Below are 13,886 nucleotides of genomic sequence, written 5' to 3' on the forward strand. Positions count from 1 at the left end.
GCCTACTAGTATTTTTCCACTAATCGGGGGTGGGGACCAAACTAGGAAACAAAGGATTCCCGCCATATATAATCCTATTTAGGGCAGGGAAGTGAGTTAATCTTGGTTGGTTCTTCACTGAATCCCTGCCCAGGATGACTGCTGAAAACACCTAAGAGTGATTGGGGGAAGAAAGGACTGGAACCAGGCTAGGTGTCTGGCCTGTGAATGGAATATCTGGCCGTTCTAAGCTGCAAGAAAGAGAAGTTTGTCGTGAAGAAACTCTGCAACCTGCTTAAAACAACATTTAGGGTGAGAAATTACTACTTGTAGCCAGTTTATTTAGTGTATTAAGCTTAGTTTGCGTGTTTTATTTGCTCAGTAGTCTGTTTTGATCTGCTAGCTATCCCTTATAATCGCTTAAAATCTATCCTTTGTAGTTAATAAACTTGTTTTGTTTTCTCTAAACCAGTTTGTGCAATTCATAACTGGGGCCAAAAAGCTGTGCATATCTTCCTCCACATTGAAGGAGGAGGCGATTTCCATGAGCTTACGCTGTACAGACTTCTGAGCGGTGCAAGACAATACAATTTTGGGTTTACAGTCCAGAGGGGATGTGCTCTTGAGTGCTGGGAAATTCCCGAGCTGAGTCGTCCCACACAGAGCTGATCTCAGTGTCTGTCTTTCTGCAGCTGGGTGTGGCCCTATCTGTGTGTGTGCTAGAGGAGGCTTGAGGGCCTGGTTTAGCAGGACAGGGTGCGGGAGCCCAAGCCGGTGGAACAGGTGGGCTCAATGGTACTGCAGTAAAATCAGATGGCACCCTGGAAGCAGGGGCAACCCATCACAACACCTAATAAATAACATACAGTATCAAACACAGTGCAGTCCTGGTGCCTGACCTGTGCTCCTAGATGTTACCATAATCCACCTAATAAATAATGTACAGTATCCACCATGGTGTGGTCCTGGAGCCTGATTGAGGCTCCTAGGTGTTCCAATAATATGTGCTACCTCTGATTGGTCCATCTTCTGTATGGACCCTCTGATGTATCCCCCATACGGTCCAGTACCCGAGCACTATGCGAGGACTGTGCTTCTCCCTCCAACTCTCTCTCTCTCTCACACACACACACTTACTTCTTCCATGTAATGAAAGAGAGGGTTGGCCACAGCCAGACGATCCACTCAATTTATTGTGAACTGATGGCTCATATTGATGCCACCGGTGGCGGGCGGGAGAGGGCGTGACGGAGAGGTATCAATGCTTGTTTTCACCTCTCAGCCCAGCTGAATGGGACCTGAGTCAAAGTAGAAAGCCAGAGGTTATGGGTTTGAGCCCCATGAATAGACCAACCAAGGGAGTATGAGTACATAATCCAGTGACTCTCAGGCTAGCTGTAACCTGTGCTAACAGGGTGCCTATGTCCCTCCCTAACAGCTAAATGATGGGCTTATCAGTGCCTCTTAGGCAACACGTCCTTTATTGCTGACAGGAGGGAGGCATAGGTCTAGAAACAGAGTTACTAGGTTCAACCCCCGGTGGGGAGAGGTGAGACACAATGTAGTGATGTGCCCCATGGGGGCCACCAGGCCAGGATCCCAGCTGGCTGCAGTGGGAACTGGCTCCACGATCTGCTACTGCAGACCCTCAGCCTGATGGGGTGGCACATCCCTCCAAAGGCCACTGAGGTTTGATCAGTGACCCCTATCCTATAGGGCTGTGGTTTTCAAACTTTTTTTCTGGTGACCCAGTTGAAAAAAATTGTTGATGCCCGTGACTTAACGGAGCTGGGGATGAGGGTTTTGGGATGTGGGAGGGGCTCAGGGCTGGGGCAGAGGGTTGGGGTGTGGGAGGGGATCAGGGCTCTGGGCAGGGGGTGCAGGCTCTAGGGTGGGGCCGGGGATGAGGGGTTTGAGGTGCAGGAGGGGGCTCTGGGTGGACGCAGGGCTGGGGCAGGGGATTGGGGTGCGGGCTTACCTCGGGCAGCTCCCGGTCAGCGGTGCAGTGGGGGTGCTAAGGCAGGCTTCCTGCCTGTCTTGGTACCGCGGACCGTGCTGCGCCCCAGAAGCGGCCATCAGCAGATCTGGCTCCTAGGCGGAGGCATGCAAGTGGCTCCATGTGGCTCTCGTTCACAGGCACCACGCCCCAGCTCCCATTAGCTGGTTTCCGGCCAACGGGAGTGCGGAGCCGGTGATTGGGGCAGGGGCAGTGCGTACAGCCGCACGGTCCCCCCGCCTAGGAGCTGGACCTACTGCTGGCCACTTCTGCGGCGCAGCGTGGTGTCAGAACAGGCAGGGACTAGCCTGCCCTAGCCGGGCAGCACCACCAATAGGACTTTTAACGGCCCGCTTGGCGGTGCTGACCAGAGCCGCCGAGACCCAGCGCCTTACATTCCATGACCCAGTAGCGGGTCGCGACCCGCAGTTTGAAAACCACTGCTACAGGGCCACTCAGCCAGGGCCACAGGGAGATGGCAGACCTTTATCCTGAGGCAGTGGCATGTCCCCTCTGCATTCCACTGGCACAGGACCCCAGCCAGATCAGTGACATGTATCCCCTGGGTTCTCCAGGCCAGGACCCCAGCTGAATGCAGTGGGATGTGGCTGCATGATCCACCACTGGAAACCCTCAGCCGGATGCAGGGGTATGTCCCCCCCGTGGGTTAATGGGGCAGCACCCCAGGGAGACATGTCTCCATCAGTCACCTTTTCAGACTCTCAACTTGATGCAATAGCTGAGGCTCCCGGGACAGGACCCCAGCTGGAGACAGCAGCAGGTTCTCCCCATCCGAAGGAGCGTGAGTGTTTGCAGCAGCCTCCCTGCCCTGCATCAAGTCCTCCTGCAGCCAATGAAGGGGAAGCAGTGCTCGCTGGTGTGGGCCCCCTGGTGCCGGGCCAATGTGGAGCTCTGGGCGAAGGCCTTCCCACAGTCGGGGCACTTGTAGGGGCGCTCGCCGGTGTGGGTGCGCGAGTGTTCAGAGAGGTAGGAGCTCTGGCTGAAGCCCTTCCCACACTGGCTGCACAGGAAGGGGCGCTCGCCCTTGTGGGCCCGCTGGTGGCGCAGCAGCGAGGAGCTGTGGCTGAAGCTCTTCCCGCACTGCAAGCAGGTGAAGGGTTTCTCTCCCGTGTGGATGCGACGGGGCCGCAGGAGGCAGGTGCTGGAGATGAAGCTCTTCCCGCACTCGGTGCACTTGTAGGGCTTCTGGCCCGTGTGGATGCTCTGGTGGTGCACCAGGTGTGAGCTGTGGCCAAAGCACTCCCCGCACTCGGGGCATTGTAGGGTCTCTCACCTGTGTGGATCCGTTTGTGCTGCAGCAGGTTGGAGCCACGGCTGAAGCTCTTCCCACAGTCGGGGCAGCGGTAGGGCCGCTCGCCTGTGTGAGTGCTCTGGTGCTGGATCAGAGCCGAACTCCAGCTGAAGCTCTTGCCGCACTCCCCACACTGGTAGGGGCGCTCCCTGGTGTGGATGCGTTGGTGCTCCAGCAGGTGGGAGCGCCAGCTGAAGGCCTTCCCGCAATCAGGGCATTCGTACGGGCTCTCCCCCATGTGTGCTTGCCGGTGGGTTAGGAGGTTTGTGCTCTGGCTGAATCCCTTTCCGCGGTCGGGGCAGTGGTAGGCTTGCTCCCCCTGCTGCATCCCCACTGGGACCCCGAGTGCCTACAAGCCTCTTCCCTCCTGGAGATCTCACTGCTGCCACCCTGCCCCGCTGGCATTTCCCAACTTGGCACTCCGGGATTCCAGTGAGGCTCTGCTTCCACAGGCCCTTCCTGCCGGGGATTCTCCTCACCTGCTGTCCTGGCATCTGCTGGGAGTGAGAGAACATACACAGATGCGAAGGCCAGAAGGGACCATGGTGATCACCTAGTCTGACCTCCTGTGTAACTCAGGCTGGAGCAGTTCAGTCAGTGACTCCTGCATCTAACCCAGCTTCTGCTTTCACTAGAGTGAAATGACTCCAAGTGATGGCGAACCCACCAACGCCCTTGGTCACTTAGCCCAGTGCTTCATTCCCCGGCCCACACCTTATTTCTAGTCTGAATGTGTCTCACTTCAGCTCCCAGCTGCTGAATCTTGCTCTGTCTTTGGCAGGTAGATTGAAGAGCCCTCTACTCTGAGCCATATCCTCCCCTCAGAGGGACGAGTGATGTCAAGTCACCTCCTCTTGGAAAATCATAATCGATTGAGCGTCTTTGGGGCCCCAGCTGAAAGCCGGTTACCCAGACCTCACATCCTTCTCATGGCTCTTCTTTGAACCCCCTCCACTTTCCCAACACCCTTTCTCGAAGGGCGATACCAGAACTGGACACAGTCTCCTGTAATGGTCTCCCCCATGCCCTATGCATGATTTAGTTGGTGTTGGTCCCGCTTTGAGCAGGGTGTTGGACTAGATGACCTCCTGAGGTCTCTTCCAACCCCGATATTCTAGGATTCTGTACAGAGGTGATAACCCCTCCTGGCCACTGCTGGATTATCTCCCTGTTCATGGGTCCATGGATCGTTTTACCCTCCTAGCCAGAGGATTGCACCTGGAGCTCAGGCTTTCACTAGGTTTCCATCGAGGCCCCTAGGTTCTTTACAGGGTCACCGCTTCCCAGGATACAACCCCGCTCCCCATCTCCACGGGTCTCTGGTGTCTCTCACCTGTGGGGGCGCCTCTGGGGATCTCCCTTTCCTGGGAGCCCTGGAGATCCGGGACCCTCGGCTCTTCCCCTGGCTCCGTGCGGGGGATCGTGGCCGGGCCAGGGAATCCTGCTCGGGGGAAAGAAAGGGGAGAGACGGGGCTCGGTGAAACCTCCCCCCGGGGCTCGGTGCAGAGAACGCGCCCGGGCTCTACCGAACTCAGCTGCACAGAAAACTCCTTCCCCCGCTGCACCGACCCCCAGCCCACCCCGCCTCCCACAGGGCTGGCGGGTCTCTCCAGCCCCAGCTGGGGGTCAGCGCCCATCCCCCTGTCGCTGTGGCCGCTTCCTCCCGGCAGCGATCTCCTGCCTCTGCCTCTCCCCTGCCTCCGGGGTCCCCACTCACCGCCCGGCCGGGGCGAGTCCCGCCTGGGCGCTGTGGGGCGGCAGCCGGCGACTGGCCCCTGCGCGCACACGGGCTGGGGAGGCTGGGACAGGAAGGTCCCTGCGCGATCACAGCCCCGCTCATCCTGGCTCCGCTCTAGTCCGGGGTGCATCCGATCTCTATGTTTTTAACCCAGGGAGATGCCGGATACAGTATTAGGAAAAGGCTCCTGACATGGAGAGAGTGGGGTGGTCAGATCTCGAGCCCCTGGGGAAGACACTACAAACTAGGCCAGCCTGGGGAGCAATGGGGTGCCCTCTCCACAGGGGATGTGCCCAGGGAGAGGTACCAGGCAGTAGATTTCCCTCTGGGTGCTCTCTAGGGATTGGAGAAGAAACACATGGGATCAGAAGTAGGGGCTCCCTTAAGGGCTCAGAGTCCTGTGTCCCAGTTAATGTGCCCTTGTCCCACCGTGCCAACCACCACCCATGAGTCCATTCTCCAGGGACAGATGGAGAACAGAACAGGTGGAGAAGCATCCCAGCAGATGTGGAAAGTTCCTCTTCATAACGGTGTTCTTGATCTCAAATTAAACCCCAGCCCCGATCAGTCTCCTCTTCTGTAGTCCTGCTGGAGACCTCCTGGGAGGCCCCAGGGATGTGGGGTGGGAGCTGGGAGCGAAGGGCTCTGACCTATCGCTACTTTCAGCTCCTGAAGTGACCTACATTCTGTGCTAGAGGGTCCCACACTTTGTTTCTTCTGTTCGCCAAGTTCTTTGCACCCACCAGGGCTTCCTCATAGATTCCAAGGCCAGAAGGGACCAGTGTGATCATCTCGTCTGACCTCCTGGATAACACAGGCCAGAGAACGGCTCCAAAAGAATTCCTAGAGCAGAGCTTTTAGAAATACATCCAATCTCGATTTAAAAATGGTCAGTGATGGAGACTCCAGCGCAACTCTTGGTAAATTGTTCCAGTGGTTAATTACGCTCAGTGTCAAAAATTTACACCTTATTTCCAGTCTGAATTTGTCTAGTTTCAACTTCCAGCCATTGGATCATGCCAGACCTTTCTCTGCTAGATTGAAGAGCCCATTATTGAATATTTGTTCTTCGTGTAGGCACTTACAGACTATGTTCAAGTCACCCCCTAATCTTCTCTTTGGACAGTTAAATAGATTGAGCTCCTTGAGTCTGTCACTATTAAGGCCGGTTTTCTAATCCTTTCATCATTCTTGTGGCTCTTCTCTGACCCCTCTCCAATTTATCAACATCCTTCTTGAATTGTGGGTTCCAGCACTGGAACCGCTGCCAAATGCAGAGATAAAATAACCTCTTTACTCCTATTCAAGATTCCTCTGTTTGTGCATCCCTCCACATCTCCCACAAGCTCCCAGTGTACCACCCTCCCAGCCCCCTCTATTTCAGGGATTACCTGAACCCTGGCCCTATCCCAGGAGCTCTGTGTCCCCCCTGATTGCCCCCTCTTCCCCATGCCAGGGGCTCTGTTCCCCCCCATCACTCCCATGTCAGGGGCTCTATGTGTCTCCCCCATCTCCCTCTTTTCCCCATGCCAGGAGCTCTGTGTGTCCCCCATTTACCCCCTGCTGGTTGTCCAATTGATGCCCTGGAGTTAAGGGTAAGATCTCATTTTGCTCAGTCAACAGGCTTGGGTTGTGGGACGCCACTTCCTCCAGGGATAAAGCAGCACAAGGAGGAGGTGACAGAATCATTTATAAATGATGCAAAAGCTTCTTACTTTGTTAGTTATTTCTATTACAACCACACTCATAGGCCCACCCCAGATCAGGGCCCCATTGTGCTGGACGCAGCACACACCCAGAGCAAGAACAGTCCCTGCCCCAAAGGACGTACAAGGGAAAACAGAAAGGGCAGGAGGGTAAACTGAGGCACAGAGAGGGGAAGGGACTTGCTTAAGGACACACAGCCAGTCAGTAGCCGAGGCAGGAATACAACCCAGATCTGCTGACTTTGAGGACCATGTGGTCTCTTAGTCTTAGTTCTGCCTGCCTTGATATGTTTATGTGAATCCTTCATTTTGTGTCTCTATCACTCTCTGCCTCCCACAGCTAGGTCGACAGGGGTGAGGGATTTGTAGTTTATAGCCAGAAGGGACCATTCTGACCACCCGGCCTGACCTCCTGCATAACCCTGGCCAACGAACCTCACCGTGTGATTCCTGTAGCCAGCCCAGAACTTCTGGTGGCTCTAGAGTGGAACTTTTACAGACAGTCATCCAGTCTTGGTGTAAAGACTCCAAGTGATGGGGAATCCACCACACCCCTTGGTGAGTTGTTCCAGAGGTTAATTCCCCCCACTGCTAGAAATTCACACCTTATTTCCAGTCTGAATTTGTCTCCCTTCAGCTTCCTGCCATTGGATCTCATTTAGCCTTTGACTGCTACACTGAAGACCTTTCTGCTATCAGCATTCTCCTCCCCATGTAGGTACTGGGATCCAGTCATCGACTCATCTTCTCTTGGATAAGCTAAATAGATCAAACTTCTTTAGTGGCTCACTACAAGGAAGGTTTCCCAGACCTCACACTGTTTTTGTGGCTCTTTTCTGAACATTTCCTAATTTGTCAACATCCCTTCTGAAGGGTGCATTCCAGAACTGGACGCAGTCTCCTACAATGCTCTCCCCAATGCCGCATACAGAGGTGTTACCCACTCTCCATTGCTACTCGATATTCCCCGGTTTATAGAACCAAGGATCACGTTACTCTCTTAGCTAGAGCACCACACTGGGAGCTGATGGTCAGCTGGTTATCCGCCAGGACCTGTAAGTCCTTTTCAGAGTCACTGTGTCCCAGGATACAGTCCTTCACCCAGTAAATGCAAAATACATTCTCATAGTTCCTGAATGTACAGCATTGCATTTGGCTGTGTTAAAACACATCTTGTTGAGACAATCCCAATTATCCAAGTGATCCCAGTCAGTCTGTATAACTGCTGTATAACTGGCCCAGGTCCAGCGGGATACCAGAGAGTCATCAACCACTGCCCCCTACCTGGTGTGGACTCTCTGGTGTCTCTTCAGCTGGGAGCTCCGTAGGAAGCTCTTCCAGCACTGGGAGCATCTGTAGGGTCGCTCCCCCGTGTGGATCCGCTGGTGCCGGATCAGGAGGGAGCTCTGGTTGAAGCACTTTCCACACTCAGGGCATTTGTATGGTCGTTCCCCCGTATGGCTGATTTGGTGGCGGCTGAGGCTTGAGCTCTGGCTGAAGCTCCTCCCACATTCAGGGCATTTAAAAGGTTTCTCGTCCCAGTGGATCCTGCGATGGGTGAAGAGGTTGGAGCTAAGGTTGAAGCTCTTCCCGCAAACCAGACACTTGTAAGGCCTCTCACCTGTGTGGATCCGCTGGTGCCGGATCAGGGCCGAGCTCACCCCAAAAGCCTTCCCGCACTCCCCACACTTGTAGGGTCTCTCGTCCATGTGGATGCGCTGGTGCCGGGCCAGGTGGGAGCTGTGGCCAAAGCTCTTCCCGCAGTTGGCACAGCTGTAGGGTTGCTCCACCCAGTGGATGCGCTGGTGCTGGAGAAGGTTGGAGCTCACACCAAAGCTCTTCCCGCAGTCGGGGCATTTGTAGGGTTGCTCCCCAGTGTGGCTGATCTGGTGCTGGACAAGCTGGGAGCTGAAGTGGAAGCTCTTCCCACACTGGGCACATTTGTGGGCTCTCTCCCCCGTGTGGATCCTGCGATGGCGGCTCAGGTTTGAGCTCAGGCTGTAGCTCTTGTTGCACTCGTGGCATTTGTAGGGTTTCTCTGCTGGGGTGGAGGCCAGCGGGGCGAGATCACTAGGTCTCTGCCCTGGGGGGGCTCCCTGCTGTTGTCCTGCCCCACAGGCATCATCTCCCTGCTTGAAACAGTGGGACATCCCATGCAGCTTTGCTCCCGCCAGGCCTTCCTGCTTGGGGTTGTCCTTGTCTGTCCTGGCAGCTGCTGGGACAGAGTGCGAATCCAGCCGGGGCTCGTTCCCTGCGCCCAGGTGAGAAGGGATAACAAAGGGGTTTGTCACTGAGCAGGAAACATGAGGGTAAGAAGCACCCCACGCCCGCAAATCCTTCCCTGAGGGGAGAGGGGGGGCCGGGGCTGCCCCAGCATCCCAGCTGAGCCCTCAGAGAAAGGCTGGGGGAGGGGAGGGCTCCTGCCGGGGTGGGGATCCGGGAGTGACACCTGCCATGAGGACTGGGACCTGCTGGGGACGATACTGACCAGACAGAACTGGGGGTGGGGGGGCTCCCGCTGGCTTGGCTGGGACCCCAGCTTCCCCCCTCACTCCCAGCCGGTGTGGCTCATTCCTCACCTGGGGGGGCGCCTCTGGGGGTCCCCCGTTCCTGGGCGCCCGGGAGATCCGGGACCCTCGGCTCTTCCCCTGGCTCCATGCGGGGGATCGCGCCCGGGCCGGGGAGCGCTGCAGCCGGGGGCTCGGGACCCAGGTGTCCGGGGCTGGGACAGGAAGGTCCCTGCGCGATCGCAGCCCCGCTCCTCCGGGCTCCGCTCTAGTCCGGGGCGCTGCCGATCTCTATGTTTTTAACCCGGTGACTCGCCGGAGGCCGTGGAAAGCGGAGCGCGCCCGGGGTGGGCAGAGCTCGAGCCCCCGGGGAAGGCACCGCAGAGACTAGACCAGCGTGGGGAGCGGTGGGGTGCGCTCCCCCCACGGCACGTGCCCCGGGAGGGGTAGCAGGCGGTAGAGTTCCCTGTGGGTGCTCGCTAGAGATGGGAGAGGGAGCGGATGGAATCCGAATTATGGGGATCGGGGGTCCCGGGTCTCAGTCCAAGTGCTCTTCTCCCACCGCGGGGTGAAGCCCAGCTGGAGCGAGCAGCTCCTCCGGCTCCACGCGGCCTGACGCCCCCACAGGGTAACTGCAGCAGGAGGAGACAGGGGGACGGGCCATTTCAGATGGAATGTTGGGGTCTGTCCGTTCCATGGCGGTGGGGGGGGGGGGAGTTTGGGCTCTGGAGGTTCTGTGACAGTTGGGTGGAATGTTGGGAACTGGAGGTTCTGTGGCAGTCGGGTGGGGGTGGGGGGAAATGTTGAGATCTGGAGGTTCTGTGGCAGTTGGGTGGAATGTTGGGGTCTGGAGGTTCTGTGGCAGTCGGGTGGGGGTGGGGGGAAATGTTGGGATCTGGAGGTTCTGTGGCAGTTGGGTGGAATGTTGGGGTCTGGAGGTTCTGTGGCAGTCGGGTGGGGGTGGGGGGAATGTTGGGATCTGGAGGTTCTGTGGCAGTTGGGTGGAATGTTGGGAACTGGAGGTTCTGTGGCAGTTGAGTGGGGGATGCTGGGGTCTGGAAGTTCTGTGGCAGTCGGGTGGGGGTGGGGGGAATGTTCGGATCTGGAGGTTCTGTGGCAGTTGGGTGGAATGTTGGGGTCTGGATGTTCTGTGGCAGTCGGGTGGGGGGTGCTGGGGTCTGGAGGTTCTTTGGCAGTCGGGGGTGGGTATAATAATTGATACAAAAGGCATCACAGAAACCTGGTGGAGTGAGGACAATCAATGGGACACAATCATTCCGGGGTACAAAATATATCGGAAGGACAGAACAGATCGGGGGGGGGGGGGTGGGAGGAGTAGCACTGTATGTGAAAGAAAATGTAGAATCAAATGAAGTAAAAATCTTAAATAAATCCTCATGTTCCATAGAATCTCTATGGATAGTAATTCCATGCTCTAATAAGAATATAACAGTAGGGATCTATTATTGACCATCTGACCAGGACAGTGATAGTGACAATGAAATTGTCTTTTTTTGCCTCTGTTTTCACTAACAAGGTCAGCTCCCAGACTGCTGCGCTGGGCATCACAAAATGGGGAAGAGATGGCCAGCCCTCTGTGGAGATAGAGGTGGTTAGGGACTATTTAGAAAAGCTGGACGTGCACAAATCCATGGGGCCGGACGAGTTGCATCCGAGAGTGCTGAAGGAATTGGCGGCTGTGATTGCAGAGCCATTGGCCATTATCTTTGAAAACTCGTGGCGAACCGGGGAAGTCCCGGATGACTGGAAAAAGGCTAATGTAGTGCCAATCTTTAAAAAAGGGAAGAAGGAGGATCCTGGGAACTACAGGCCAGTCAGCCTCACCTCAGTCCCTGGAAAAATCATGGAGCAGGTCCTCAAAGAATCAATCCTGAAGCACTTGCATGAGAGGAAAGTGATCAGGAACAGCCAGCATGGATTCACCAAGGGAAGGTCATGCCTGACTAATCTAATCGCCTTTTATGATGAGATTACTGGTTCTGTGGATGAAGGGAAAGCAGTGGATGTATTGTTTCTTGACTTTAGCAAAGCTTTTGACACGGTCTCCCACAGTATTCTTGTCAGCAAGTTAAGGAAGTATGGGCTGGATGAATGCACTATAAGGTGGGTAGAAAGCTGGCTAGATTGTCGGGCTCAACGGGTAGTGATCAATGGCTCCATATCTAGTTGGCAGCTGGTATCAAGTGGAGTGCCCCAAGGGTCGGTCCTGGGGCCGGTTTTGTTCAATATCTTCATAAATGATCTGGAGGATGGTGTGGATTGCACTCTCAGCAAATTTGCGGATGATACTAAACTGGGAGGAGGGTAGATATGCTGGAGGGGAGGGATAGGATACAGAAAGACCTAGACAAATTGGAGGATTGGGCCAAAAGAAATCTGATGAGGTTCAATAAGGATAAGTGCAGGGTCCTGCACTTAGGACGGAAGAACCAAATGCACAGCTACAGACTAGGGACCGAATGGCAAGGCAGCAGTTCTGCGGAAAAGGACCTAGGGGTGACAGTGGACGAGAAGCTGGATATGAGTCAGCAGTGTGCCCTTGTTGCCAAGAAGGTCAATGGCATTTTGGGATGTATAAGTAGGGGCATAGCGAGCAGATCGAGGGACGTCATCGTTCCCCTCTATTCGACATTGGTGAGGCCTCATCTGGAGTACTGTGTCCAGTTTTGGGCCCCACACTTCAAGAAGGATGTGGATAAATTGGAGAGAGTCCAGCGAAGGGCAACAAAAATGATTAGGGGACTGGAACACATGAGTTATGAGGAGAGGCTGAGGGAACTGGGATTGTTTAGCCTGCAGAAGAGAAGAATGAGGGGGGATTTGATAGCTGCTTTCAACTACCTGAAAGGGGGTCCAAAGAGGATGGCTCTAGACTGTTCTCAATGGTAGCAGATGACAGAACGAGGAGTAATGGTCTCAAGTTGCAGTGGGGGAGGTTTAGATTGGATATTAGGAAAAACTTTTTCACTAAGAGGGTGGTGAAACACTGGAATGCGTTACCTAGGGAGGTGGTAGAATCTCCTTCCTTTGAGGTTTTTAAGGTCAGGCTTGACAAAGCCCTGGCTGGGATGATTTAACTGGGAATTGGTCCTGCTTTGAGCAGGGGGTTGGACTAGATGACCTTCTGGGGTCCCTTCCAACCCTAATATTCTATGATTCTATGATTCTATGAAATGCTACGGGAGATTAGAGAGGCTATCAAAATCAAGAACTCAATAATAGTGGGGGCTTTCAATTATCCCAATATTGACTGGGTACATGTCACCTTAGGATGAAATGCAGAGACAACATTTCTTGATACTTTAAATGACTGTTTCTTGGAGCAGCTGGTACAGGAACCCACAAGGGGAGAGGCAACTCTCGATTTTGTCCTGAGTGGAGCGCAGGATCTGGTCCAAGAGGTAACTATAACAGGACCACTTGGAAATAGTTATCATTGTATAATAACATTTAACATTCCTGTGGTGGGAAGAACACCTCAACAGCCCAACACTGTGGCATTTAATTTCAGAAAGGGGAACTATACAAAAATGAGGGGGTTAGTTAAACAGAAATTAAAAGGTACAGTGACTAGGGTGAAATCCCTGCAAGCTGCATGGACCCTTTTCAAAGACACCATAATAGAGGCCCAATTTAAATGTATACCCCAAATTAAAAAACACAGTCAAAGAACTAAAAAAGAGCCACCGCGGCTTAACAACCATGTCAAAGAAGCAGTGAGAGATAAAAAGGCATCTTTTAGAAAGTGGAAGTCAAATCCTAGTGAGGTAAATAGAAAGGAGCATAAACACTGCCAAATTAAGTGTAAAAATGTAATTAGATAAGCCAAAAAGGAGTTTGAAGAACAGCTAGCCAAAAACTCAGAATGTAATAAAAAAATGTTTTTTAAGTACATCAGAAGCAGGAAGTTCACTAAACCACCAGTGGGGCCCCTGGACAATCGAGATACAAAAGGAGCACTTAAAGACGATAAAGTCATTGCAGAGAAACTAAATGAATTTTTTGCTTCAGTCTTCATGGCTGAGGATGATAGGGAGATTCCCAAACCTGAGCCGTCTTTTGTAGGTGACAAATCTGAGGAATTGTCACAGATTGAAATGTCACTTGAGGAGGTTTTGGAATTAATTGATAAACTGAACAGGAACAAGTCACCGGGACCAGATGGCATTCACCCAAGAGTTCTGAAAGAACTCAAATGCAAAATTGCAGAACTATTAACTATATAGTTTGTAACCTGTCCTTTAAATCAGCTTCTGTACCCAATGACTGGAAGATAGCTAATGTAATGCCAATATTTAAAAAGGGCTCTAGAGGTGATCCTGGCAATTGCAGACTGGTAAGGTCAGTACTGGGCAAATTAGTTGAAACAATAGTAAAGAATAAAATGGTCAAACACATAGAAGAACATAAATTGTTGGGAAAAAGTCAACATGGTTTCTGTAAAGGGAGATCATGTCTTATAATCTATTAGAGTTCTTTGAAGGGATCAACAAACATGTGGACAAGGGGGATCCAGTGGACGTAGTGTACTTAGATTTCCAGAAAGCCTTTGACAAGGTCCCTCACCAAAGGCTCTTATGGAAATTAAGTTGTCATGGGATAAGAGGGAAGATCCTTTCATGGATTG

General features: G+C 53.5%; 2 protein-coding genes across 8 annotated transcripts in view; one reads left to right on the forward strand and one right to left on the reverse strand.

Annotated features, from left to right (window-relative positions):
* Nucleotides 1-1,154: 1,154 nt before the first annotated feature.
* LOC311522478 (uncharacterized protein) lies at nucleotides 1,155-9,496 on the reverse strand. Of its 6 annotated transcripts, none has more exons than XR_014712128.1 (5): nucleotides 9,311-9,496; nucleotides 7,172-8,982; nucleotides 5,005-6,289; nucleotides 4,621-4,728; nucleotides 1,155-3,781 (listed from the first exon to the last, which is right to left on the reverse strand). XR_014712128.1 is itself a non-coding variant. In XM_084631868.1 (3 exons), the coding sequence occupies exon 3, from the start codon at nucleotides 3,613-3,615 to the stop codon at nucleotides 2,698-2,700; it is 918 nt and encodes a 305-aa protein (XP_084487994.1). In that variant the 5' UTR covers nucleotides 3,616-3,781; nucleotides 4,621-4,728; nucleotides 9,311-9,462; the 3' UTR covers nucleotides 1,155-2,697. The 6 variants fall into 6 exon arrangements, 3 of the variants coding, with proteins under 3 accessions (XP_084487994.1, XP_084487993.1, XP_084487992.1); XR_014712129.1 differs by having other exon boundaries at nucleotides 1,155-3,784; XR_014712130.1 differs by lacking the exon at nucleotides 5,005-6,289 and having other exon boundaries at nucleotides 1,155-3,784; nucleotides 7,167-8,982.
* A 48-nt stretch (nucleotides 9,497-9,544) lies between these two features.
* Nucleotides 9,545-13,886, forward strand: part of LOC311522459 (uncharacterized protein) — a 34,702-nt gene continuing 30,360 nt past the window's right edge. The window contains exon 1 of one of the 2 annotated variants that reach the window (XM_084631819.1): nucleotides 9,545-9,866. In XM_084631819.1, coding sequence (XP_084487945.1) covers nucleotides 9,740-9,866 — 127 coding nt within the window. In that variant the 5' untranslated portion in view covers nucleotides 9,545-9,739. Of the gene's footprint in view, nucleotides 9,867-11,345; nucleotides 11,363-13,886 lie in introns of those variants that run through there. The other variant, XM_084631824.1, reaches the window with a different exon arrangement.

Source organism: Lepidochelys olivacea (assembly GCF_965140295.1).
Source record: "Lepidochelys olivacea isolate rLepOli2 genome assembly, chromosome: 6".
Classification (NCBI taxonomy): domain Eukaryota; kingdom Metazoa; phylum Chordata; order Testudines; family Cheloniidae; genus Lepidochelys; species Lepidochelys olivacea.